The sequence below is a fragment of the Larus michahellis genome, chromosome 6 (genome assembly GCF_964199755.1).
Source record: "Larus michahellis chromosome 6, bLarMic1.1, whole genome shotgun sequence".
In the NCBI taxonomy this organism is placed as follows: Eukaryota; Metazoa; Chordata; class Aves; order Charadriiformes; family Laridae; genus Larus; species Larus michahellis.
Window position 1 is genome coordinate 39,948,353 of NC_133901.1, and position 27,328 is coordinate 39,975,680.

The window sequence follows — 27,328 nt, forward strand, 5'->3', positions numbered from 1 at the left end:
TCCCCCGAATCTGTCTTTCTCTGCTCCATTCCAGATAGACACGCACACCTCCCCCGTAGCCACGAACCACAAAGTAACTGGAGAGGATTCTTCAGAGACAGATGTAATTTATAACAAAGACAGGAAAAGGCAACCCTAACTCAGAGCTTGCTGCCCTTCCTATAAAGTTCACCTCCTTACCAAGAAAAAGCACAGAATAATTTGTTTGGTTTTTGTACTCAACTCCTTTTTCTTTTATTGTGAAAAGTTTCCATTGTCCTTTTATGTTTTGATTATTGAGTAAGTTTAAAGACTTGCCAAATAGCCCTAGATTGTTAACAGACCACCACTATTTAACTTTGAATGCTTTAACAAAATAAAGGCACAGTTCACATTAATATTCTATGCCCTCATTTTATTTATTATCTTTTCTTTGAAATTTAAACAATTTTCCTAGCTAAGGTTTATTAAATGTAAGCCTAAGTAGCTATATAAGTTACCTCACATACCAACCAGACATCCTATAAAACTCAACTTTCTAATTAGTGGCACTGCATTTTGCTGAGCTTAGCATATTTATAGGAAATCAAAATAATGTTTTATGAATTAAATATTCAAATACATCAGACCCAATGTTCAGTAAAAATATTTTATGCTGTATCTTATGACAAGTTGTAAAATCCAAGGTGAAATTAGAAAACATGCAAACTTTCTGGTGCATTTTAAAGAGGGACTTTAAAGGATTGCAAAACTTGTCCGTTATTTAGACTTTGAATAAATTTGTCCTCATAACACCAACTAAGAGGATAAAAAATTATATTGATTATAAATCATCACAGTAAAGAAATACCATGCAGTTTATTTATATGAATAAGGTCAACATGTTATTCATAACCTAAGGTCATAAGATGTATGAATTTGATTAATAAATATTCACCCAGGGGGATACATTCCCCTGAAATATCACATCAATTGCCCGTTCCACAGATACTTTTATGAATAAAATTCAATATTCAGGATGATGAAAAGTTGCAGATAAAGATAGGGGGTACAGAAATAGTTGTCCACTGTAGTATAGATTCATGGATCTCGGCCTGCCAATTAACAAAAATGACGGTGGAAATTTTGGAAATAGGGCAATTTCTCTGGCAAACCAGTCTCCGGTAAGTCACACTGAAGTAAGTACTGAAATGCTACCTGCTGACAAACGATTAAAAAAAAAAAATGTAGCTAAATTCGAATGAGCAAAATATAAATGAAACACAGTACCTTCTTGAATAACTCCTTGACCCGTGCTATGTTACATGGAAGAGTTTAACACTGAAAACAGTATTGTTCTGCAGTGGACATAATGTGTTGGGTTAATTCAAATAAAATGTGTCCTCTTCTTTTTGGCAGATTCCTTACAAATGTTGCTCTTTGAACTAACAAAAAAATTAGGGGGGAGTTTGCGCAAATTACATTCTACCACCATGCCAACAGCAGTCTACCTGGTTCTCACCAGCTTACGTTCAAAGCTCTTTCAATGCAGTTTGCCACGTTGGTGACCCAGCAACCTGCCTTCCTTCTAGATTCCTGGTTCCCCAACACCATGCCTTAGGGACAACTAAGGGCACACCTTGGCGCCAGTAGAGCCAACTACACTGTATGGCACCAGGACAGAGCTTGGGCTCTGAAACCATCTTCAAGACCACTGCTTTAGTGTAAGGGAGTTTAAACAGAGACATGTAAGAATAGGAATTTTGTTGAAAGTGTTTACTTTTGGTTTTAAACTGGAATTACATCAAACTGCAAAAATCTCAGCATCTTCTATGAAACAAGATTACTCATCTTTGCTCTGCTGCAGTTACTTCTGTTTAAGTAACACAATAAGAACTCCCCAAAAGCATCAACAGAATAAGCTATTCAGGAACACTAGAAAAGTAAAATAAAATTAATATCTTAATAGTCTTCCTTCAGGTACTTCGCTTAACCATTTTAAAATTTCCCCAAGTCAATACATTTCTGCCAATCTCATTGTCTTCAATTAAAATTTACATATTGATTGATAAATATTTTCAAATGTGTGCTATAGCCTTCTGATATAGTACTTAGTCATTTGGATCTTACAACATTCTGATGAATAGCAGAACCATGCTGTCATTAATATACGGACTGTCCTTCCAGTCAAATCCTACAATTCCTCATTGACCTGCATTCCAGCAAATAAGCAAGCCACTACTGCCGTTATCGGAATGATATATGTTTACACACACTCATATACAGAAATCAATCCACTACCTAAATAAATAATTAAAAAACTCTGAGAGCACATCTGTGTATATATTAATTCCTGCACAGTTCCAGAAATGTTTTACTGCCAACAATTCAAGTTTTTGTCCCCCTCTCTCTTATTTAACATCACACAGTTAAAAAATGTGATGCTTCTGTCAACCATACAACTGAAATAAGAAGTTATGATAAGCCCAAAATTTCCTTTGCTCTAGTCTCTTTAGCTTTTCATCCTCCAGCGTGCTGAGCAATGTGACTCCAGTCACTTCTCAGTTTAACTCTGTGTATATGAATAGGTCTGTTGAAATAAAAGTTCCCAAGTGCTTAAAAAGAGGCATTTGTTTAAACGCTGGCTGGGTCAGAACCATAGTGCTCAGCATACTGAAGCCATAGCCTATGGCAGCTATTTGGCGTTTTTCCTGCCTGAATTTTTACTTTCATGACTTCATGCATGTTACTGAATTAAAAAGCAGGTTTGTTTTGTATTTGATGTTTCCTAAGAAAATAATTTAAAAAACATTTTGTCAATCATTCTCTAAAGCAAGATTTGTAAAAGTACTCAGCACTGGCTTACAAATTCCACTAACTCTCTGGAGTTCTCATTGGCTTTCAGGGCAGCACAGTTCAGCTACCAAAACTGAGGAATGTTAAAATTGCTGTAGAAGACCATCAGCATGTGACCTACATGGAACCATTACTGTTAAAGGTCAGTGTATCTCCACTACTGGCTACTGAGTATACCAAAGTCTTCGAAAAACAAGGATGATTTCTACTGTGCAAGAAATGCTTAAAATATTTCATGTAATACTGCATATAATTCCAACAGACTCCACTTTTCATTCAGACTAATCACAAGTCCTTTGAGATCTCTCTGGTTATAGCCATAGCAAACTTCAAGATGAAAGGACTGAATATCAGTGATTTTTGTCACAAAACCCGCTGGCTCTCCAGCTGTTTCCTTCAGTAATCCGGTCTTGGGTACTACACACTTCTGTAATGGACATCAAAAATTTCCCCTCAGACATCAGAAGACCAAGTACCAGTTTGCTAGTTTTATACATTCATAATCGTCATATAATGAACCTACTCCTGATGCTGTAGTTTTGATCTTCATAGTAGTAAAAGCTTGAGGAACATGGTTTGAAGAAAAAAATAAATAAGGACATGGAAATTAAAGAAAAACGGGATAAAACACAACATTGGTTTATCAAAGATAAACAATGCCAAACTAATTTCATAGTTTATTTAATAAGATAACCAATTTTCTAGATAAAAGAAATGTGAGAGAGATATTCAGTTCATGACAGGGCAGGAATATCATACAGAAGGTCTGAATGACCTTGAAGAATATTCACTCTCATATTCAATGACAAATTGTGAGGTGACATTGTAAGGACATAATTTTTTTAAAAACCTACTGTGCACTGGGAGTACCTCAGCTGGAAAATACAGTAATAAAGGAGAACCAGAATAGCCAACCTATGACAAGACAGCCACCTGACACAGGTATGAAATGTGCAACTGATTCTAGGACCTATCATGTAGGCTATTCCCAGTAGAGAACAAGAAAGCACTATTGATATTGTACAAGGCCTTGCTTTTATCTCAGCAACAATATTATGTGCAGTTTAGTCAGTTATGTTCAAATAAAACTGATTTAAAGGGGAACAATTATAGAAAAAGGCCAACAGGATGACTAGAGGCTGGTAAGAATTTAAGAACGCATGTATCAAAAGCCTACCTTAAAAGCAAAGATTAGAAAAGGCTGCCTTTTCTACTTTAGCTAAATGAAGGCTGACAATAAGATTGCTGTCTCTTTATACACTAGAAAAATAAACACTAGGGATGGAACAAGAACTAAAGGTCAATACTGGCACAAATTGGCACAAGGACAAACGCACATAAGCTTGTCAGGAGTACACTTAGACCAAAAATTAAAAGTTTTATAACCGTTACAGAAATCAGGCACCAGGGCAGCTTTCTAACTGGAATAGCACAGACAAAAAAGTTAACTTTCTAAGCCAGAGTTTGACAAGTTTCTGAAGAGGATTATATATGTTTTCCTATGAGAAAGTGGCACTAGAGCTGACAACTGAAGAGGTCCCTTCCAGTCCTATGCTTTTCTTTCCTTCAAAGTAGTCTTGATGTCTTTGCCATGGTGATATTTACAAAACAAAGCCACAGAAAATCAACTCAGTGGTTTTAAGCATTACAAATATTTGAAACCTCCAGGCTTTGAAAAGCATGCGCTCCATTAGCTGGGGAAGGAGTCTCTCTAGTGTGAACTGATACGCTCATGGAAATGTTCTGGTTTCATACATCTTTAAAATGCAGTTCCCAAGAAATCATTGAGCAAATTTGTTTAAACAATGATTGATTACGCAATCTAAATATGCAACACCTAACGAGGTTACATATCAAAGTCAAGTTCCAGACTTCAGGTCTTTTGCCACCCGAAAAAAAGCTTTGTTAGCTTTCAAATAGTATATTCTTCCTACCCACCCCCTTAAATTCAAACACAGAAAGGATTTTGTTCAACCTTTCAAAAAAAGACCCAACCCACAACTGGATAAAGTCCAGACATAGTCCAAAAGCTTAATGTTTCAGCAAGTAAGGAGTACATGGAAAGAAGGCATTAATGGAAACTGTTTTGGAACTCTTAAGTACAGAGGATGATATCTAGTGACTGCTATAATACTGAATCTGCACTGCCATTAAACTTAATCTTCGATATTTTTATTGCAACCTGACCCACTATGACATCTCTAAAGAAAATTACATTGTACACTACTATTTCAAGAAGTCAAACTTAGCTAGTCATCTGGGCCATAAAATAGCAGATTACTCCATCAGGCTGGCTAAAGCAACTAGGAATAAAACTAGATTTACCAACCACATTATTTTTATTAGGAAATGTTTCAAAGCAGACATAATCCCAAAAGACCTTAGCCTCATTCCATCCAAAAATACACAACAGAGAGTGGTAAAAACATGAACTGCATTATAAGGTACAATTTGTAAATGTAAGAAAAAAAAAATACAAGATGTGCTGTAATATATCATCCTATCAGAGCAAAATAAATTAACTGAACACAGAAACGGAAAAGACTAAAAACTTCAACACAATAGATGTATTAACAATTTAAACCTGTGTTATAAGATCTGACGTGTTAATAGGAATTGCTCCACTGAATCCCTGCACGTCAAGATTTAGTCTGTACTCCTTTTGCTTTCTTTGCAATTGCAGGCTAATATAGGTGTACTAAATCTCAGCTACAGATTAAAACCTCCAGAACAGGCAAAAGGAAAAAAACAGTACCTTTAACAACAATATTCCTGAAGAACTCTGGTACGTTAGCACTACATGCATTTTATTTTGGATCATAGCCACAGAACAGCTAAAGCACTGCTTCTTCTGTAATCATTCTAAATGTGGGGAACTGCTCATAATAGTAACAGGAAAAAAAGCAACGAACTTACTTAGCAATCCTATCATTTCTCAGTAATTCCTTGTACCGTCATGTTTTCTAACAGGTATTCATGCATACATAATATATAGGTCTTTGTAGATCTGGAGTGAAGGAGAAGTAAGGGATTTGAAAGCTGGAAAAGCAAGTTTTAAATTTTAAATACTGCCAAAGTAGGTTAGATGTATTATGTGTGTTTTATCATCTAACCAAGCATTCATGTCTTTCAGTTTTAACCTTTTTTTTCCTAGGCAATGTGATCACCTCAGGCAGTTTGGTTTAAAGGCTTCAGCCAACATAAAAATATATTTAAATTAGCCAGGCATTTGTTACTTTTTTTTTTTTTTTACTTAAATACTGTCTGTATTTTACAAAGGTGGTTCTATTACACTAGCTGCATCAAACGCAGAATATTAATCAGACTGTGAAGCTCCACTAATTACGTGCCACATTTAAGTAACTTAAATTTTGTTAAGTGGCATGGCCACAGATATTGTATGCATAATCTAACTGAGTTTTGAGTCATTTCCCTTTTCTTGTCTGATTTTATTCTACACAGGAAATGACAGGGTCATTTGGAAATAACTGCAGTGAAAGATCAAAAAGGAAACCTGATTGAGAACACTGTATAATTGCCTGTGCTAGAGAAAAAATAAAATCCACTGAGTTTACAATCCATAGCTATAAGATTTCTCTGGAAAACACACACTGCAGTTTCTCTAAAAAGATATCCATTACAACACTAAATACTGCTTTTATTTGTTCTAGCTGCATCTCTCTTAAAGAAGCAGGTCTTCTCATTAGGCTATTGGACTTTATTCAGTAGGTAACGCTTTCGGCACATGTGGAGCACAAATTTACTCACTGAGCTAGAGCAAGCCATTTCAGTCGACACAAATCATTTCAATTGGAGCAAGTAATTTCTCTGACTTGTCTCAAAGTCTTCATTTGCAAAAGTAGATAATACTGTAATTAAGCTCCTGGAACACCATAGTTCTTGTTATTTGGGCAAATCTGGCCATTACAACTTACAGTCCCCCATTCCAAAAGAACAGACTTTTATTGCTGGAGCTAAAAGAAAACTTTTTAGACATTAGCACACTCACTTTAGAGTAAGGATCACATCCATCTGTGGGCCACAGTGTGTCTACATGGGCTGTTTTTTTTTGGAAAGACATTGATCTACACAGCAAGACAGCAGTCAGCCTTTCAGCACAGATTTATTGTCTACTTTCAGTATGCAGATTTCCCAGTCCATCTCCTGCCCCATTCGGTTCCCTGAGCAGATGCACTGCAGAGCACACGACTCCCGGTGTACGCCTGCCATAGCCTTACACACCAAGCCACATCTGCCCCATTTGACAGGGTTTGAGCTGTTCATCTAAGGGAATGCAAACATAGAAGGTAATGCTTTATGGATAAGCATTCTCAATATAATAAAGTTGTAGCAGAAGAACTTGAAGTCTATGTTGGGTTCACCTCTCATCACATTTTAACACATAAAGCAAGTGCAAATAATGCCATAAATTAGTATGTGTAGCTTCAATGCCTTAGACTGTTACTTATTGAAGAACAATCTATCACCCTATCAAAATAAACTCTACAGGAATGTAAGCATTGATTTTCTTGGGCACTGCAGTGTGGTTGGACACATTAAAGACTCTTTGCCATGGAACTCAGAACACAAAACAGATGGATTAAACTGAACTGGTGCATAGGTAAGAAATGTCCTTAAAACAGTTATGGCTAAAAATTGCCATGAAGTTTTTTGTGACAGTTATAATTGTATATTGCACTTGTTCCTTTGATGGATCGTCACCAAAGTAATTGACAGAAACACATTTCTGCCATTCCTTAGTGGAGGTGGTACCTTCAGCGGAGGTGGTGCAGACACGCTGTGCAAAGCAACCACTCTTCCGTGGCTGGGACAGTGTACACGGATCTCAGCCATCCAGAAATGGGTTTTAAGAAAACAAAAAGACATTTCTTTTAAGCTAGTCTACAACTAATAAGATACATTACCAAAATTTACAGAAGAAATTACTTAATCAAAGCCTCATTAAAAATAATTGTACCAATTAGAAAGCGTCAACCAGCCATCGATCTGATTAGCTAATATAAAAATCAACCCTAACACAGTAACACTGAAGTCCTGCTCTACTTACTTAATGACAGTTTTGTCACTGATTTCATCATAGTTGGAATTTTAACCCACCTTACAAATTATTAGAATAATTTCCAAATATTTGCACCCGTGTCAAGAAGAGTCCTTTTTTTTTTATAGTATGGCTATTTAAAAGCAACACAAGAAGAAATTATCCCACATCATTTACAGAGTCAAACCACCAGCTTAAAGTGCAAAGAAAATTTTCCAGTGCATTAACTTCACTGTGTACTGATAAGCTAAAATATAAGTGCCATCAAAAAAAATTCCACTACCATGCCTCTCTAAACAGCCAGTTGTCTCCTAATATAAATTATAAATGTAAATCCTTTCCAATGTATTGTAACACAAACCCTCAAAATGCACAGTCAGGCTAAAGGAAGGTTTTGTTTGATGAATTGAATCTGTCCATTTGATTAAAGACCACATCCTGCATCAATGCATTTTCCTATGTAGTTTTTCATATATAAGTTAGAATACATGGCAAAGTTTACAGTCAAGCCAATTCACTATTATTAACTGAATGCTTTCAAAATGCTGAATTCCTAGCTAGCTTGTTTCTTTACAGTCAGTATAATTAACTACTGGTGGCTACAGTAGAAACAAAACTCTGTACGTACACATGCATACATAAATATTAGGACTGTGGTCAGACCAGGCTTGGTACACAACCTTTTGTGATTTTGATTGCTTATTTAAAAATAGAGTCAGACTCATGCATTGCTAATTCAAATTACATGCATCAACTTATAAATGCATACACAAAAGTATTCCTGATTTAACGCAGTTAACATCTTAACCAAGCAATGCATCTACACTTTTTTGAAATCCAAAATTAATTTTGAATATGGGGATCAAAACATCTAACTTGTATTCTTTAATCAGCCATTTTACGTTAGTAATGTGGTAATGTTGACATGAAGTTGCTTTGAGCAATATAAAACATATGCCACAGTGCATTCATTAAATAACTCTGCATAATGAGTTCCATCTATATAAATGACTTACCTCATTACTTATCACAACTTCTTCTCTAGGACTGTGGAAGAGATATTCATATAGTTTATACTGTTTAAATAAGCTGGAAAACAAGAGGATATGGTAGTATTACTGCTGTAAATCTTTGGAAAGGTAACAATATTAAAAATCCTGTTAAACTAAGAGTTACACTCCAGCATGGTAATGCTCCAAATTTTAAAAAGAAATGGTTGGATAGCTGCAGATACAAAATGCAGAATATTTAATTTACAGGATTGAGTATCAGATGGCCATAAAAAAATACAGTACGATACTTAAAAATACATCTTCTTTGTCCTTATGAAATTGAACTCTTAGAAGACAAAGTTCTACTCTGAAAAAGGTATTTTCTTATCACCAGGATACCTATGCCTTTAATAGCAGCAACAATGGACACAAAGGAAACAAAGCCAAATCAGCTTTCAGATTCTGGGATGGGCTGCCAGTCCAGGGTGCAAGTTTGGTCTTGGAACACCAAAACAATAAAGAATGGAAGCATTTATTCTCTCAAGGTCATGTTTCAAAATCAGCATAGTATTTCACAGAATCATAGAATTCATCATCATCATAGAATGAATCATCATCATAATTTCCTCAAAAAAAAACCCAAAAAATGACACACTGGAGTTTTGTGTATTACAACAAAAGTAACTTTAAGTAGACTTTCTCAATGGTCTAAAATATTTATCTTCCTTAAAACATACATAGCTTTCCCTTTCACGTGTTTTAAATAATTTTCCTTGTTCCCTTTCCTAATGATCAATGATATGTCATTTGTTTAATCAAAGGTTTGCTTTTCACAGTCCATCTGTTACAATTACTTGTTCTCTTAAAATCATGATACAGAACTTCTGGCTTCTATCATGTCATTATGACACATGACTTAAAACACAGCTCCATGATTTTATAGGAAGTCCAGGTTGAAGAATGGCTCTAAGAGTTTATCGTACTCCTGCCTGATGTACCCATGAAAGGTACAGCAATATTTGCAAGGAACATCTGTAACGGGTTCCTGTGCTTTCCAGCTAAGGACAGGACACAAGTTCTTTTCTTAAGAAAGCCATCACCTGCAATGGCAATTCCTCTTTGCTTGGCACATGCAAGGCCACATCTGGAATACTGAAGCCTGCTGTGAGGAGGGCTTTGGACTAGATGACCTCCAGAAGTCCCTTCCAACCTCCATTTTTCTATGGTTCCATGGGTCTATGAAAGTACCTACTGCACTCAACATACACAATTATCTAGCTAAAGGCACTGCTACTAGATGCAGGATATCATGCAAATGCTATGAAAACATGTTTACAATGCCAGTGCCCGGCCACACAACCCAGCACAGGCTGCTCTTTGGGACGTGGTCCTGCCCAAGGCTCTCGGCTCCTGCAAGTCGGCTGGTGGTGCCCCATGGCTCTGGGGCTTCTCTCCCACTCAGCAGCCTCGCACGCTGGCACAGCTGGCAGAAGGGCTTGACCAGCCATCTGCGTGCAAAGTGAGAGGCTGCTGTGGTGGGACATGGGTGCCTGAAACACAATCCTGGCTCTGGGAGGCAACGGGGATGCCGGCTGTGGGAGCTGATGCTCAGTATGCACTATTTTAGCTGACTGTTCTTCCCTGAATCACCACCAGTACTTACACGCTACCACAGTACCAGAGGGTCCATGAAATACTGCAGTCCAGGGGCAATTTGCTCTAATTTAAGCAGTGCTGAAGTGCCGATTAATGTACTAATGTAATGCCGATTAAAGAACAGTGGTTCTTCCAGCCCACAAAAGCAGCTCAGAATTAGGAGACTGAAATAGCGGCATGGCCTGCCTCTCCTACATGACAACTGCACATCTTCCAGCAGCTCATCAAACGCATCTGCGAAACTTTCAAATACATTTTTACCCAAATGGGTGCAAACATCTTTGTACATACGTACAGATGCATTTCCTAATTTGGTGAGAAGTATTATGGCAGCCTCATTGAACACTTGGCTCTTTAAGTGCCATATAAAAATTTTATTTCACAGTTACATTTAATTCAGTCATTCAATTACCATTAGTTAAAAAACAAATCTGTTTATGAACTTGCATAAGAAATTTGGCTACCATAAATTACAAGTTCCCTTCCCCCAAACCCAAAGCACATAAGCAATCAAGTTGTTACAATATTTGCCATTTCATTTGCCATAAATTTTTATTGCAGTACTTCACCAAAGAATTCCTGCCGTGTTTCAGAGGAGATACAGGAATTATGTTTAAGCAGACTATAGGAATTGAAATGGAAATGACTCACACCAACTTATGAAAACACATGTGCCCCCCTCACATATACATCTATTATTTGGTAAAATTCTAACAGGGATTATTTGAAAAAGACAAAAAATATTTTATGAACATCACAGGCACACAAGAAATAAGATATATATCTTTCAAACTCCACCGGCAGAATGTAACATTTCAAACTTTTCTAATGACTTGGAAAAGAGCCAGATTTACAGCACCTGAAAATCAGTTCTTTCCCTTCCCCTCTAAATGTGCTATAATCTTTATGGACTATGTTACAGATACAGATAATTTATAACATTCACAAAAATAGGAGTAATTACTTTTGGCATTTTTGACTTTTATTTATTTATTTTTAAGCATGCTCTTTAAATGCGCTTTTACATGCTCTTTAAATCAAATAATGTAAATTACACATCAGTATTTATTATGAAACAACAGTGTAATTTCTTCCATCAGGCATTACATAAAATGCTTTTTGTTTATATCTGTTGTGAACAATTAAAAAATTCTGCACCAACATTTTTAGAAGTTCCACAAAAATAATTTTACTCGTGCAAGTGAGATTGTTAAGAACAGACCCTCTTATGATGTCATATGAGAGTCTGAAGGTGATTAACAATGACATATTTCCCTAGCTCCACTGCTTCCTGAAAGAAAATGTCAAGAGCTATGTTGATGTGTGTTTGCCCAAGGAGACAAGATAAAAAGATGATAACTGTCACCTTCCACCAAACTTGAAGGTGTCATTATAGCTGCTGCACAGTTTGTGCCAATGTGGTTAAGCATTTGTCCCCATTTCCATTATAAATCCCACGGGTTTATAGCTCATCTGTAAAAATGTGATCTGAACTAAAACATGTCATATTATCTTGAGTAGAAAAAAAAGCGATAGGCCTCTCATTTAAAATTAAACAAAAAAAAGTGAAGAACAAGAAAAAATATTGAAGTAATACATTAACTTGAATTGTAATAAAACTCAGTCAACCTATTTCTGAGTTCATAAAGTTCAAAATACACCCACATAAAGAAGTGTGCTGATTCAGTTCTTATTTAGAAAAAAAATATTCCAATGACTGAAACAATGGATTGTATAAACTGGATACATATGACACACTTCAGTGTATGTGTATATATCCATGACCTTGCAACAGCACATACTTGTAATAAATTGAGCAGTTTGAACATACAGCCACATATTTGGTGGCCAAAATACCATTCTGCTGCAAAAGTCTTGTGGCTTGATTGTATTCCTACCTAGTTAATACTTCAGTGGTAGTAGGATGGAGCACCTAATCTCTTGGATTAAATTCTTGCAACTGTGAAGGAATTATTTCATGGACAAGATATCTTTCAATGGATAATTTACACAAGAGCTGTAGACATGCTATGTGGAAAGAACATTTGTTCCAAATAAATATGCAAAAGGCAGAGACAGGAAGGGAGAAGTTAAAAAAGTTGAGTGAGACATCTTAAATGCCAAGTTTCCTTTTAATTTAGGTCTAGTACTTGGCAGGACATTGGTTTGCCTTGACTGAGGAAATTTGAGATTTAAAGAGATGTTCTCATTTCATATGGGAGGAACCTGAAGTTTTTTATATTTTCGTTTTTATACGAAAAAGAAATAAAAGGGAAAAAATGAGAGAGCAGGAGAAAGAGACAAACTTCATAGCCCAATTGTAAGAGAAATCACCTGTGATGGGTTTAAATCCCCAGTCTGAATCTGAGTACCCTTAACTGGAGGGCTATCAGCTGACCTAGTACTTTTGTCTGTCTTCAAGAGCAAATACTTTTCTGCATCCAAGAAAACGCTCCAAACCACCATTCAGGTCAGAAAACAGGCTGAAAGGTACAGATGTAGTACAGCATATGAGCATATATTACAATAGTACCTTTTCCATTTTCCATCTCCTTGCCCCCCAGATTCCTGGGTGATACAACAGCTTGAGAACCGTTCTGTCCATCATGTACTGGAAGCAGCGGTATACGAGTATAGCCACTGTCCTAACTATGGCATTTCAGTGGAGAAAAGTCTGTATATGTTACTGTATAGTTAAGACTTCGCATGGAGAGGTGTGATTGGCTGCCATTAGACCCTTAATTTTTTTCTCAGATAAATAACTGAATTACTGCTGTTTGCATGTCTTTCTGTGTCTCTGTTTAAAAGCTGAGACCTGTCATGAAACCTTTTCATGTAGATACTGAACTTTTGACAACTTTCAAATGCAACATTTTTGTGACTCATACACAACCATAGCCTTAGTTCTGTAAAGTATGTAAATTTAAACCATTTAAGAAGCCCACTAGAGCTGTTGAAGGCCAGACACATACTTAAAGCCCTAGGATTTTGTTCAACTGGAATCCGAAACCAGAATGTTTTAAGAGCAAACCAAGAATGCTCTCTACACACTACTCTCCCCTTTCCCTTTTATCACCCAAAACAAAACCCAGGAGGAAGCTTTTCAGCACAATCTTACATTTTGATAAACTTCCAGTGCAAACTAATTTCATGGCCTTTGATATCTGAGGTCAGATCTTTACTGCCACTTGCATATTCTCTCTTCTTTTTAATATTTTAAAAGTTTGGTGTCTGCATTATGTTAGCACACTATGAACATATCCAATTAAATAATTGTAACTTATTTTATCTGCTGATTTCCTACTACATTAAATTTTTCAAATAAGAAATAACGGATCCTGTAGAAATAAATACCTGATATTCAAGTAATCAATGATTGCTTTGGCTTGCTCAATGCTGAAGAAATTCAAGTCGCCACTTCTTTCTGAATCAGTTTCTCCTATTCCAGCCATTGCTTTTGCAAGTTCTTTTAAATTATCTCCTAGGGTCATATGTTTGTCTGCAAAGAAATCCCAAAGAATAAAAACTAAATATAAAGGCAACAGGGTGGGGTGGGGTTTTTTTGGTCCATTTTAATCGTAAGACTTCCCGAAGCTTAAGTTACATTACAAGCCATGTAGAAACTGAAAAAGCAACAGCAGTCAAACGTTTTTGTCTGTTGCCATTATTGTTATCAATAAAATGTGCATTAAAATTCCATCACAAAATCACTGATCCGCCTTCATAATGTAAGGATCACAATAATGGGTGTTTAAAATACTACAGCTTGGCCTCTTACACAGAGAAAACCACAGGCAGAACAGTATGTAAATCTGAAATGCATAGTATGTTTGTCTTTGAAACAAATTTACTACTGTTTATGTATTGTAAAAGACTGTTCCTCTGACCATGCCCCTTGCAATATAAACCAGTAAAAACAGGTACAAAAACAGATGTTAAAAAGGGTAACCATTTTTTTAAGTGCTTAAGGTCATAACTGATTAAACATGAATATGCATAATATTCTGCATGTGTCATCAAACTTGGGAGGCATTTTTGCACCTGAAAATTCTTAACTATATCAGTGTTCGCTTTATATCAGTGAACCTTTAAAAAGAAAGGATTCATCTTTATGATTTGCACACAGTCTGTGCCATGACTAGAACTGTAGTGGAGTTTAAAAACAAGTTTTGAACACAATTTACTTGTTCTTTTTAAGTCTAAAAATATCTAGAGTAGTAGCAAATTAGGAAATATCCACCAGTGGTGAAATAGATTTATTTTCCTTATTAATTCTCCCCTGATCTGCTCCTTGGTTCTTCGTACAGAAAACAAAAAACTTAGAAGATTCGGGTCTTTATAGTTTTGCCCTTTAGTGGTACAGCAATCAAAACCCTGAAAATTTCACCTCAGTTTTCAGTAACAGAGGCAGCACAATATAAATAACCATAATGGAAGGAACAAAAAAGAAATACAGAGAATGTGGAGGGAATACAATGGAATAGAGTAGAAGCCATGGGAAATGAGAAAGAGCAATAGAACCAGAAATATCACAGTTAGTAGGGACGTGAAGACACGTAACAAGATCATGAGAAGTCACAACACACAGGCCCAGGTCTGTCGCCAGCTAGTCAAAATTTTCTCTTTCTTCTGTGCAAGTGATTTTCAGACCCAACCACCTCTCTCAGGAAGGCTCTCACAGTACTTCTGTCAGGTAAGGAGCACTTTACCCTCAAAGAATAGAAGATGAACCAAATCATGTAATTAATTCATCCTGGCTCCCAATCAACCAAAGCCTCCATTTTCCAAACCTCAGTTTCCCCCTCTCCTTTACCAGCCTTAAATGAGTTTCCACTACCCTCCTTCTCCAAATCCATTTTTTCTGCTCCATGCTATTCTTGCTATTATGGTCAAATCAGCTTAATTCTCCAGGCCGATTGGGTCCAATGTAGGGAAGGCAAAAGAAACGGTCATTAATATGGAAGACATTAGCATTTTGCTCTTAGTTGAAACGTTTGGTCTTGGAACTTGCACCGGCTGAGAGCAGTAATTACAAGGAAATTCATCTCAGCCCTGGGCTAGAGCATACTTTATAAGATGAATTATTCGGGGAACTTAGCTGTGAAAAGAATATAAGAAGTCTCCTGTAAGCATTTACAAACTGCATTTTCTTTCCCTAAAAGCCATGTATCTTAGCCAAATTCAAATGGATTTTCACAGGACAGCAAAAAGCAAATTCACATTTGCTTGCCAAACCTTATTTCTTTACTTCAAAGCACCAGGGTATTAAAGTTGTTAAAAATAATAAAAAAAAAAGGGCACAAAATAATACATTTTTTTCCCACAGGCTCTGTCTGCAAGCCCATTGAACTGCTTTAGTTGTAATTTTATATATAGAAATTAATCAGAGACAGACATTGCCATGGAACATTTCAGCTTAAAGAGTTAAAGTCTGGCAAAGCTTTATGCAACTAAGATCACATTCCTGAGAAACGCCAGTCAGCTTTAATAATCGGTTGTGCTACCAGCCTGTCTAGTACACAGGCATTACATACAGGCTCATAAAACTAATTTCTGACATGTTTCCATTCTTCTCCATTGTTATATTAATATAGTTAGCATATGTTAAGATACTTTCTCATTGGAGACAGGAAGGACAACTGGAATTCCAATGATCATAAAGCACGTACATATTCTGTCAAAATTCCAAGTCAGAAAGGCCCTTGAATTAAATTACAATGAAAGAGTATAATAACTATTATGAGCTTGATTTTAAATATTCATCTTCTCTTTGAATGGAACCGCTGAGTCCTTTTGCTCTTCCTCTGGGATGGACTTTTCTCAACATAATCACCTTCAAAGTGAATGTTAAGTAAGCATTGTGATCTCTGAAAAACGGGTTTTAGAGGACGCTGCTACCATTTTTTCTGGCTATTTTGTTCCCACTAGACCCCAGCAACATGCTTTGTTGCAAATTTCCTCGTAGCCACAGGAGCTACAGTCCTTTCATTGTCATTTTTCATCTTCAGCAGTGACGCCAGTTTACTTCCCTCACCAGTCTTTAGTTAACCAATATATTTTGTGCCAGAAGTGCAGCATTTGCCATATAGAAAGCTGCCTGAGAGTTGACCTCCAAGGATAAAATAAATGTAATTCACCTGCTGTAATGCTACAGGATGTACTGAACATCTCAAACAGGAGAGAAATGTGCCCAAGGCTACAGTGAGTCAGTCACAAAGACAGCTAGAATTGGAATTTAGGAGCTTCTTGCTCTTACTCTACTGCAATTGTTATTTATTTTACCATAGCAAAGACGAGGTCTCTTCAGGACCTGGCCCTTTTGAACCACATACTATACAAACAAAGAATGAGGGATATTCTGCTAAAAAGACTGCAGTGCACCCTAATCAGAGTTTAATGTCTGCCAATAAGAATTATTTTCAGGTACAACGTACAACATGCCAACATTCAAGAGGAAAATTAGTAATTTCACAATTACTTGTAATTAAATATCGCTCTATTAAAATCACTGGAAAACATTTTTGCCTTCCACTTCAGATATTTATTTTACAATTTTTAATTATACTTACTACTGAGGTTCTCCAACAGGTAATTTAATAGATCCATGAATCCTGAAAGCTGTATAACACTGAAGTTCCTTTCTTTAGCCCACCAAAATCCTGCAGTATAATAATCTAGCAAAATAGCTTCTTTCAAAGATGTCTTTAATTGTTTAAAATTCAAGAATTCTTCCAGCTTTCTAGAAGAAATTGCAGAGTAAAATAATAAAATTAAAAAATAAATTACAGATTCCAAAGTTTAACTCAGTCTGCTTATAATTATATCTATAAAACTCACTGTTATTATATTATACGTATATGTATATATCTTCCTGGAATTTAGCTACGCCAATTTCCAGATAGGAACATTTATATTCAGAGGACGTATCAACTGAAAAAAGTACACACACCCCTACAGGTTTTCAACAGACACTATTTAAATCTTAAGATATGATTAATGAAATAACAAATACAAAAGCATTACAAAACCCAAAGAGAAATGCACTGAAAATGCCAGTGTTTGTTCAGGAAGAAGTCTGTAGGATGAAATGGCACAATTAGTCTCCACGTTCTAATACCACTCTTTCACTCTGATTGAGATAGTTTTACAGTACTAAAAAGATCTTGTTTCTCTTTCAAGATTATTTTTCACGTAGCCTCTGAAGAAAAATTACATTTGAAAATTAATGTAAATAATATAATATAGAATTACTGAAAGTACCTAAAATATTTAGAAACTTAAATTCCACTTTCATAATGGTCAAAACATGTAAGAAGAGCTTCATCCTATTTTACTGGCACACTGTGGAAATTTTTCCACTTAGTTTAACTTGAAAAAGTGATGAAAAAATATACTCCCTTGTAGGAGACCATGCTGTTGCTGACACATTTATGTCTACTCTATCCAAACACAGAATTAGTTATGTCTTTTATAATAATTGTGCACATTTTTCCACATGAAGAAAGGGGATCAGGGCTAGGGCTTCAGTTTGCAGTTCTTCCATTATAACATCAGCCATGTCTCAGGTAGTTAAGTTTTACATTAAAGCAATCCTTGGCTTCTTAACTATACCTGACGATACAGGTGCCAGTTCTGATCACAGTTTCTAGTCCCCTGTAAAAGAGCAAAGCCTTTGCCCCCCGCCCCCTGCTTCTCTTTTTTCCTAAGGAGGGCATTAATCTCAGACCTACTGATAGGCAACCATTAGTTTTTCAGGGTTTTCACCAAGACAGTAGAGATACACTGTCAAATAAGATGAGTTTCTTTTTTTAATTAAATCCTCAATAGCTAACAAAGTAAACCATATAATCCAATCAGTTTTGTTTAAAACATGTATTCCTTTGTTCTGCATGACAAATTTGTACGGCTGAACACATGCAAGTTGGTTAAAAACACTTAACTGTGTACTGAAATAGAAGTGGAATGTGGCCAGCTTAACTTTCCAAGGTTTGAAACAGTCCATATCCTCTCTTTCTGAAGCTCCTGCCAACTCTGTGTTTTCATAATCAGAGCTTCTCAGGGATTTAGATTTTTCTCTGATGCTGCTAACAATGCCAGTACTCATCTTTTCAATGTTCTGTAAGGCATGTCACTGACAACAGCACCTATAAATGATTGGCAAATGATGGGGCATTTAGATTTCCTAGTTACCCTGATCGCTATTTCTCCCTTCACGGAAGGTGCTCAAGTCCTACGGCGATGGGCAGCAGTATAAAACTCCATGATAGATGGGAACGCAGGACATGAAAATTCTCATAATGAATCAGATCTATTCTGATCTTCTAACCTTAGCCGTGGCCTTCAAACTGCTCTTGTGTACAGACACTGTGGTAAACTAACAAAATTTTAATGCTGCTGCTAAACCGCTTAGAGTGCATAAAATACTCTGTAACTATCCTCTTTTCAGTCAGATGCAATATATACTTTATGTTCCACTAGTACAGTGTGTGTATATATATAAAAATAGGCATGTGATCAGCTGAGACTAAGAAGAAACATAGTATTTTCCAATGCTTCTTTTTCAAATCTTAATGAGAAAGTTTCACAATAAATTGCATCGTTAAGCACATTTTAGTCTCCAGCAAGTTATACGCTTCAGCCTCCTCTAAAATAAGAGGCCTATTGTACAAGCGAAAACAGTAAAAGAAGGAAATTTTATTTTTTATTATTTGATGGGAACAAATCTTCTTTCCAGTTTTCTTTAAATAAAAAACAAACCTGAAAGAACTTTTATTTCCTCAGTACAGTGACAAATCAGAGGAACAGAATGTATTTCACGAATAATATTTTAATCTCTAATTAATGGTTTATCTTTTCAGAGGGACAAGGTTGGATTTTTTATTTCCCCCCTCCCCCAAAACTCATCCAGTGGACCAGCCTTTTGACTTTCAATTCACTAAGAATTTGCTAGTGGACACGTGCTCCTAAATAATTTGGGCACTTCTGAAAAATCCCATCCTTAAAATGTAAGTCTAGAGTCTCAAGTTGAACTCCTGGCCTCCTAAATTTAGCTGCTATTAAGCGCTAATAACAAGGGAGAGTGTTGCTACAGGAAAGACAAGATGGGCTTACATCAGAAGTCTTTGGCTGCCTCCTATTTCCCCAGTGCACCATAATGGCTACCTACTAATACCTTCTTATGATTTCCATCTCTTTCTGAACTTTTAAAACCTTTCTGATTTTTCAATAACTCATGTTACAGTACAGAATCTTAAATGTTTTAGCAGAAAAGCTACCAAGTGAGACTTATAAAAAAAAGCTCAGTATTGGCTGTTCTTATTTACATCTTGGTATTTAATTTACAGCATATTTAATACTATTGTAAACTCAGAAACCAAATCAATGTGAAATATCAGTAGGAAGAAAACAAACAAAGAATAATCACGAGACACAGGAAATACAGTAAAACAAATTGGATCTGAGATCAACAGTATTTCTCCCTGTCTTTCATGATTCGCATTAAATAGCAATCATTTAACTGCACGATTAAGACTAATGATGTAACCATCACAAAAGAAATCTAACAAACAAGTCTATAATTTCTATTTCATTATTGTATTGGTTCTAGCACTTTTATCATTGCCACTTACTTTTGAACTCCTTCCACATTTTGTTCTGACAAAGCAGTAATTTGGGAAAGAGAAAGAAATGTCCGATTAATAATCTTTTTTCCACCTATGGCATCCTGATCTCGGTCTTCTTCCTACACACACACACACGTATATAGGAATAGAATTTTAAAAGATTTATTTTATTATGTCAGTAACTTATCTAAATAACAGTATTATTTTGAGGAAGTATGCAAGGGATTAATTCAACAAATGCCAAAAATGTAACACAGCTATAATTACATGGCAGCCACACAATACTCTAACACATTTTCACTAGAGAAAAGCTGGGCAGATACGCGGAAAATAATATTTTTATCTTAAATTCATGTGGGAACATAGTGACATATTATGTGCAGCACAAGATTAAATTAACTTGCAAGTAAAAACAACAGAAATATAAAGGTGAAAAAGATTCCATGAATCTAGATTTGACCAACATGATACTAGACTGCACAGTAATTAAATTTCAGTTTCTGCTTATGATGAGTACACATACACATTACCGTGCTATTTGCTCTCCACCCTGTACTTGATTGCATTTTCAAATTTATTGTCTACACTGACTCCTTCTCTAACCAAAAAAAAAGTCTTAAGATATTTGCTGCAACACAATAATACTCATATAATGACCTGACACTACTGTTTCAGGAAAGGTCTGTATATTTGTAATACAGAAGGCAGTTCCTTATAGGAAACACAAGGATGCACGTGTTATAGCGGATAACAAACTGAGCATGAACCAATAATGCAACGTTCTTACAAAAAACAGGAACATTTGATGCTATTTTATTTCGTGTGTATCACCAACCAAAAACATTCAACCACAGACTTCAGTAAGAAATCTATGATATAAATAAAATAGTGGACAAAACCCCTGCTTTACAATAGAATATGTAGGTGACAAAGGGAGGTGTCAAAGCACATTATAAAATGTGAGATGAGCCAGACTGCTTACAGAGGTGCATGGCAGGCAAACAAAGGACAATGGTAATAGAACAGAATAGAATAATTTCAGTTGGGAGAGACGTACAATACATTAGCATGGGACAGCATAAGGAAAAATATTTCATTATGAACATAATTAAAGCATTAGAATAGGTTACCCAGAAAGGTGCAAGGATCTCCATCCTTGCAGGTTTTCAGGACTAAACTGGACAAAGCCCTGGTCTGCATTCAGTGCTGGCCCAGCTCTGTGCAGGCAGCGGAACCAGCTCACGTCCCAGAGATCCCTTCCAGTCCCTCATGACTGTCAGTCTAATAGGCCTAACCTGTTTCTGCACCAGGACACAAAAAAGTCTGAGAAAATCTGATCATAATTTACTAGCAGCAGGCACACTTCCACATCTGTGGGACTTGGGCTTCACAGCAGCGCAGCAAGGCAAAGCCTGCAGAATAATGTTTCTAGCTCACCTAGAGAGAGAGAAGTGGAAGATTTCCTAACATGAGCTGATTTTTGAGCCTGAACAGCATTGTTCTGGGCTAATAATTAACTAATTCTAGAATCGGTCAAGGAAAGCCCCCAAATAAAGCTACACTACTCCCCCTGCTGCTGCCAAACTGCAAGATATACTTAAAAATCCAGGACCAGCTGAATGACAACATTCAAGACTGACGAAACAAGACTGAGGGCAACAAAGAACATTTAGTGGACAGACTAGTTTTTTTCCTCTAATTAAGTACTAAAGTACTTTCACATGTACTTTAACACAAAAAATTATTGTTCCCAACTGTAAAGAAGTTAGTCTCAGACACAATGTCTCAGCAGAACAACAGGAATGAAGTAAATGAAGGCTTCCTTCATGTAGTTAGGAGCATGACATTAGTTTGCTTTTGCTTTTATTAGCAATAATTCATGCAGTATAAAAAGAAGTACTCCTGCAGTCAGTAATGTTGATGTAATTGAAGCTGCATGCCCTAGCTAGGGAAAAAAAAAAAAAAAAGAATAGCTCCACATGCTAATATTACACAACCATTGAAAGATTCTTTTGAATAAGTAGGAAAAATATGAATGCTTTCCTGAAGAGACTGGTGGTGTTAGGAACTTGCTGAACAAGATATTCTTTAGAAGTAGTGAGAGCTGAATTAAAAGAATAACTGATATTGAGGTTTTGGGAACTGAATTGATACCAGTTCATCTCTTTCTCTCAGAATGGCCAATACGTAGCATACTTTACTATGTATTTTTGCACTGTTATAGAAATGGCATATTACTAGTCACTCAGTCAACACCTTACTGACCATACTTTATAAGGCAAAATGTTAATGTTTTACAGGTATTACCCCAGATGGACTTTATCAGTACACCATGAGGAATTTAGCACTGTATCAGAAAGAAAAGCATAAGAAAGTTCAAGGCATAGTAGTTTTGTTCTCACCAAGCTATCTTCTGGCTTATCCTCTGTAGTTACAGGCCAGGTGTGAGTAAGAACAAAGACCCTCCCATAACATTCTCAACTACCTGCACGACACTCCTCCACCATTCAAGATCACAGCAGTAGTCCTGTAAATAGAGATGCATCAAAAGTCTTTTTTTTTTCCTCCCACTGCTTACATCTCGTGCTGTAAGGAACAGGTTAGTAGGCAAAAAGTTGAACCTTCTGGAAAGCAACTTTTTACCTGAACTCCCAAGAATCTCACTCAAACTAATTCCTCACTGCTTCTTGAAAGATATCAGGCAACATCCATCATGTCAGAAAATGCTTGTCCAAAAAGGAGTATTCTCATGTCTCCAATACGTACCTGGCTTACTACAGCATGAAACTTTCTAACCCACATGGCATTGTCAGGCCCAGCACACTTAACATGCTGATGCTAAGGCTCATCTCATTCTCTGAATTACAAACAGCAAGAAGGACCTCTGGGAAAATTTGCTGAAGTCTTAATATGTAGTGTTTTATCATAGCAATATATAAACTATATAAGATTACAAAAATTTATTTAAAAATAACTCCAGGTGCCTTGCACTCAGTCACCTATAATCTCTTTCAACACATTTAAAGGTCCTCTAGCATTAGAAATATATTCTTTAACCAACTAAGGTCTGCAGTTTAAACTTAAGAGATATTCAAGCTGTTGTAACTCAATATTGCAGATAAGGCTCTGTAATCTGCACATCAGAATCTGACAATTTACACGGCAAAGTGAACGCTTCCCATTTCACCATTTCATCACCCAGCATCTGTAACGATATTCCCAGCAGCAACACCCCTCACCCGTGGGGGTGTTACTCTCTGTTACTGCTCACGGTAAGGACGGATTTGTGGCCCCGCTGCCCACTACAACAAGCACAGGTATCAGATAATAAGAAATACTGTTCCAAACGATTGATGAGGAGCCCCAGGAAAGAAAGAACATAACTTAGAAATTAATTTTTAAAATTATCAATGTTTCTGTAATTTAAAAAAGTAGGGAAAATCCATGAATCATCTGAACAATCTCATATTTGTGGAAAGTTTCTGTTTGGGCAGAACCTACACACACACAAATGGCTAAAAGGTTATATTTTTTTTGATTGAATACTCTTTTGCCTTTTGATTGCTGTCTTTAACCACCACTTCAAAATGAAGTTATTTTATATATGTGTTGACTGATGTCAAAGAATTTACCATTCATTTTACCGTTAACTGTAGTGACTGACTGAGGTAATCCAAGGTGAGTTAATTCTGGTAATGCTATCCTCATGTGTTGGGGAAAAAAAAAAACAAACCAGTCCTCCCAATACTCCCAGCAGCAGACTTAACCTATTGAAATACAGACTAGTATTAGAGAATTATTTGTTGCTGCTTTATTTTCCTTCAAAGAATTTTTAGCTGTACTGAATGTATAATATGCTTCTCGCTGTTCAATAAATTACTCCAAACGCTTTGGGCACCCCTTGTCAACAGCATCAAATCAAAATACCAAATCAGATATTCTAAAACAAAAGAATAAGGCCTTCCTTGAATCTCTTGGCCAATGTTAACAAAACCACCATGAAGCAGAAAACATTAGGAGAAGAGTGATAAATGGCAAATTACAAAAAACCTTTATGTTTGGGGGGGGTGGGGAAGAACACTCTCTCAAAAACCCAAACCCCAGGTGAGTCATCTCTGGCTAGACAAAATGCCCCCCCCCCATCTGCAGCTTTGGTGAGGGCCTTTCCAGAGTGCAAAACCTTGAAACACAACACTGGAAATGAGCACCAGTGTTCCTGGAGGAAAATAAGCTAGTCCTTTGGGATGAGCCCTCTGCAGTGGCTGAAAATGGTACTTATTTGCATTCGTTTGACAAAACACCACCATGCTTTGCAAAACAACGACTTTCAACAATATACTCACAAAGGAATAGCTTATCAGCTCTCTTAAATTATAGCAAATACCTGGATTGTAAGGAACCCAACATCCTCCTGTCCTCACTCCATCAGGGAAATTAGTCTGGACCAAACTCTGCTGCCACAGCTTGACAGTTTCCAGTACCTGAGCTAGTTGATTTAAAGCTAGCTCAGCTACCTCTGTCTGAACGATACTGCTGACAGCAGTACAGATGTACCCTCAAAGTGTTGCGTATCACTTACAACTTTAATCAAAATGGGAATGAAATAAAAAAAAGAAAAACCACACCAGCAACACAGGCTGTTATTTGTATTATTATAAGCATTTTGTTATCAAGCTGTCAAATACTTCACCAGAAGCAGAAAATCTTGAAGCTGTCTACATAAATAGTTAAGGCAGCCACAGAAATGCATTCACTGTTACTGCTTGTTTTAAAAAAGCCCCACTTGTCTGCTCCCACAGTGGGAAGTTAAAATCAATAGTTGCTATTTTTAGTCATAATCTTTCTTTTGTTGTCAAACAAATAAGGAAATAAAAATAGTAACGCTAATTTCAGCTACATTCAAAAGAGAAATATGCAGATTATCAAATGTAAAAGATAAAACCTATATGGAAGGAAAGCTTTCAGAGGACCATTATAAACAACACATGCTGATAGTGGCTTTTTAATAACAACATATGTTTAAAAAAATTTTATACGGTCCAAACCTCAAGATCTATGGATGACTAAATGAATTATGACATTAAACTTTACTGATGTTTTCACAGCTGCAGACTACTTATTGGGAAAAATGTTGTTAAAAATAAAGCAGCGACAAGACTTGCTAAGATGAGGATTCAGATTTTTCTAATATGCTTTCTGTTGAAAGTAATTACAAGTCTGAACAATTATAAAAATATTCAATTTAAATCAGAAGGAACTGTCTCAAGATCTAAGAAACAATATAACAAAAAGAGCGGCAGAATACAGTGTTCCCTACAGCTTACATATAGACCATGCAAAGCTACCTTCAGCCAAAACTGGAGACTATATAATTTAATTTATAAAAATGCACAGTTCCACAGAGTTCACAAAAAAACCCACAACATAATAAAGGATAGTAGAAAGTATTGCAAAGGTAAGTTATCATGCGTAGAACAAAGTTCAATACACAAGGAACAGAAAATACATGGAAAAAACGCGTTCGATGAATTTCTCCAAAGATTCCTTTTATAAAGCCACGAAGTAAAAATGACGAAAATTTCAGTGGTACATTTCAACTGGATGTACAATCTATTTTTGACAGCCTGTCGTTTCCCATCCAGTACACCTTGTATCCTCTCACTATGATCTAGCTGACTGCATTACCCCAGTGTTACGCCGCTCCAACTGCCAAAATATTTACAGAGAACACTAACAGAGAATACCATGAAAGACAAATATATTTTTTCATAAAGCATTTAGAATACATAATAATACATTTCACAGGGAAGAGGATTTATTTAAGGAAACCTAAACGTTAAGCTGTTGTACCGAATATCACTAGGGTAGGTTAATGCCAACAGATGCGACTATTACACTGGCTGAAGGCAGTTAATCACTTCCACCACAGTCATGGTAACTTCTTGGACATCTAAGAAAACAGCAACACAGTTCAACTGGAAGAAAATTATCTCGTAGGAGCTACGACTATATAGACAGGCTTGAGGGAGAAATTCTGAGCAAGATCTCATACGTTCTTGGGAGGAATAACTTGTATTCTTCTACGCCTCTTGACATGCAGCACGAGATGAGTTGCCTGCCTGTCAAAAATCATGCCTCTGTCAATCAAGTCAAAGGTTGCAATGCAAAAAAAAGAAAACAAGAAAAAAAAAACAAATAGAGGAGGCTAAAGACAAGGAAAAAAAGCAAATATTAAGGAGAATGCTGTGGATTTGTGAAATCCTCTAGCTACCTTAAGCAAGGAAAGGTGAGAAATACAGGCGTGATGCTGCTGGGTGGGAGGTGTGAGTTTCCCCCCCTCAGCGCTCTCCGAGGGGAAACTGCACCCATCCCCTCAGCGCTCGCAAACGTGGAGATCCCCCCACCGCCAATGAGACAGGAAACACCCATACGCTTAAAAAAACAGAAACTCTCCCTTCAACTCTCTCGGGGACGAATGTTACACAGGTACGTACGCCCAACGCTGCATTTTTAACACCTTTTTACCTTCTCTGAAGCTTAACAAAGACATTTAAAGTAAATTACAGAAATAAAGGAGGGGGCGCTGGGAGCGGCCCCAGCCCTGCCCCGGCCGCAGCCCCTCAGACCGCCCCCCAGTCCCGCGGGATGAGCCGAGGCCGGTGAAGGGACCAGGAGGCCAGCGCAGGCCCGGCGGAGGGGAGTACCTGCCCCGGCGCCGCCATGTTGCCCGCGGCTCGGCGTCGCCGTCGCCCAGGGAACGGGGGCGGGGCGCGGAGGGGAGCCCTCAGCCCGGCCGGGCGCCATCTTGGCTGCCTGAGGGAAGCGTTTGCCCGAGGGCGCCAGCGGGCCTAGCAGCGTGTCCGGCCAGTCACTGTCACGCTCGCGCAGTGCACACAGCGAAGGGCACGGGTGGTGTTTGTAAGGGCGGCACAGGAACGTAAGGACATGGCGGCATGGAGCCTGTGAGAAGGCGGCAGAAGAGGCATGGGGCACTGTGGCACAGCAAGGGCTGCGCCGCCTCGGGGGCGATGCCCACATCTGCCTTCTGCCCACATCTGCAAGCCAGCGATCGAAAGGCCTGTGTGGAGAGACTTCACAAGGCAACGGCATAGGAACATCACGCACCAGGAAGCAATGTTTCCATGCCCGTTTTAATTTAAATCTTACCGTTTTCCTAATTCAAA

At 37.2% G+C, this 27,328-nt stretch overlaps 1 protein-coding gene across 1 annotated transcript in view; it reads right to left on the bottom strand.

The window, feature by feature from the left end:
• CABCOCO1 (ciliary associated calcium binding coiled-coil 1) overlaps positions 1 to 26,889 on the bottom strand; it is a 51,719-nt gene extending 24,830 nt beyond the window's left edge. Inside the window, 5 exon segments of the mRNA XM_074591211.1 lie at positions 8,890 to 8,962; positions 13,876 to 14,020; positions 17,091 to 17,260; positions 20,151 to 20,263; positions 26,849 to 26,889. Coding sequence (XP_074447312.1) covers positions 8,890 to 8,962; positions 13,876 to 14,020; positions 17,091 to 17,260; positions 20,151 to 20,263; positions 26,849 to 26,866 — 519 coding nt within the window. The 5' untranslated portion in view covers positions 26,867 to 26,889.
• Between the last annotated feature and the right edge of the window lie 439 nt (positions 26,890 to 27,328).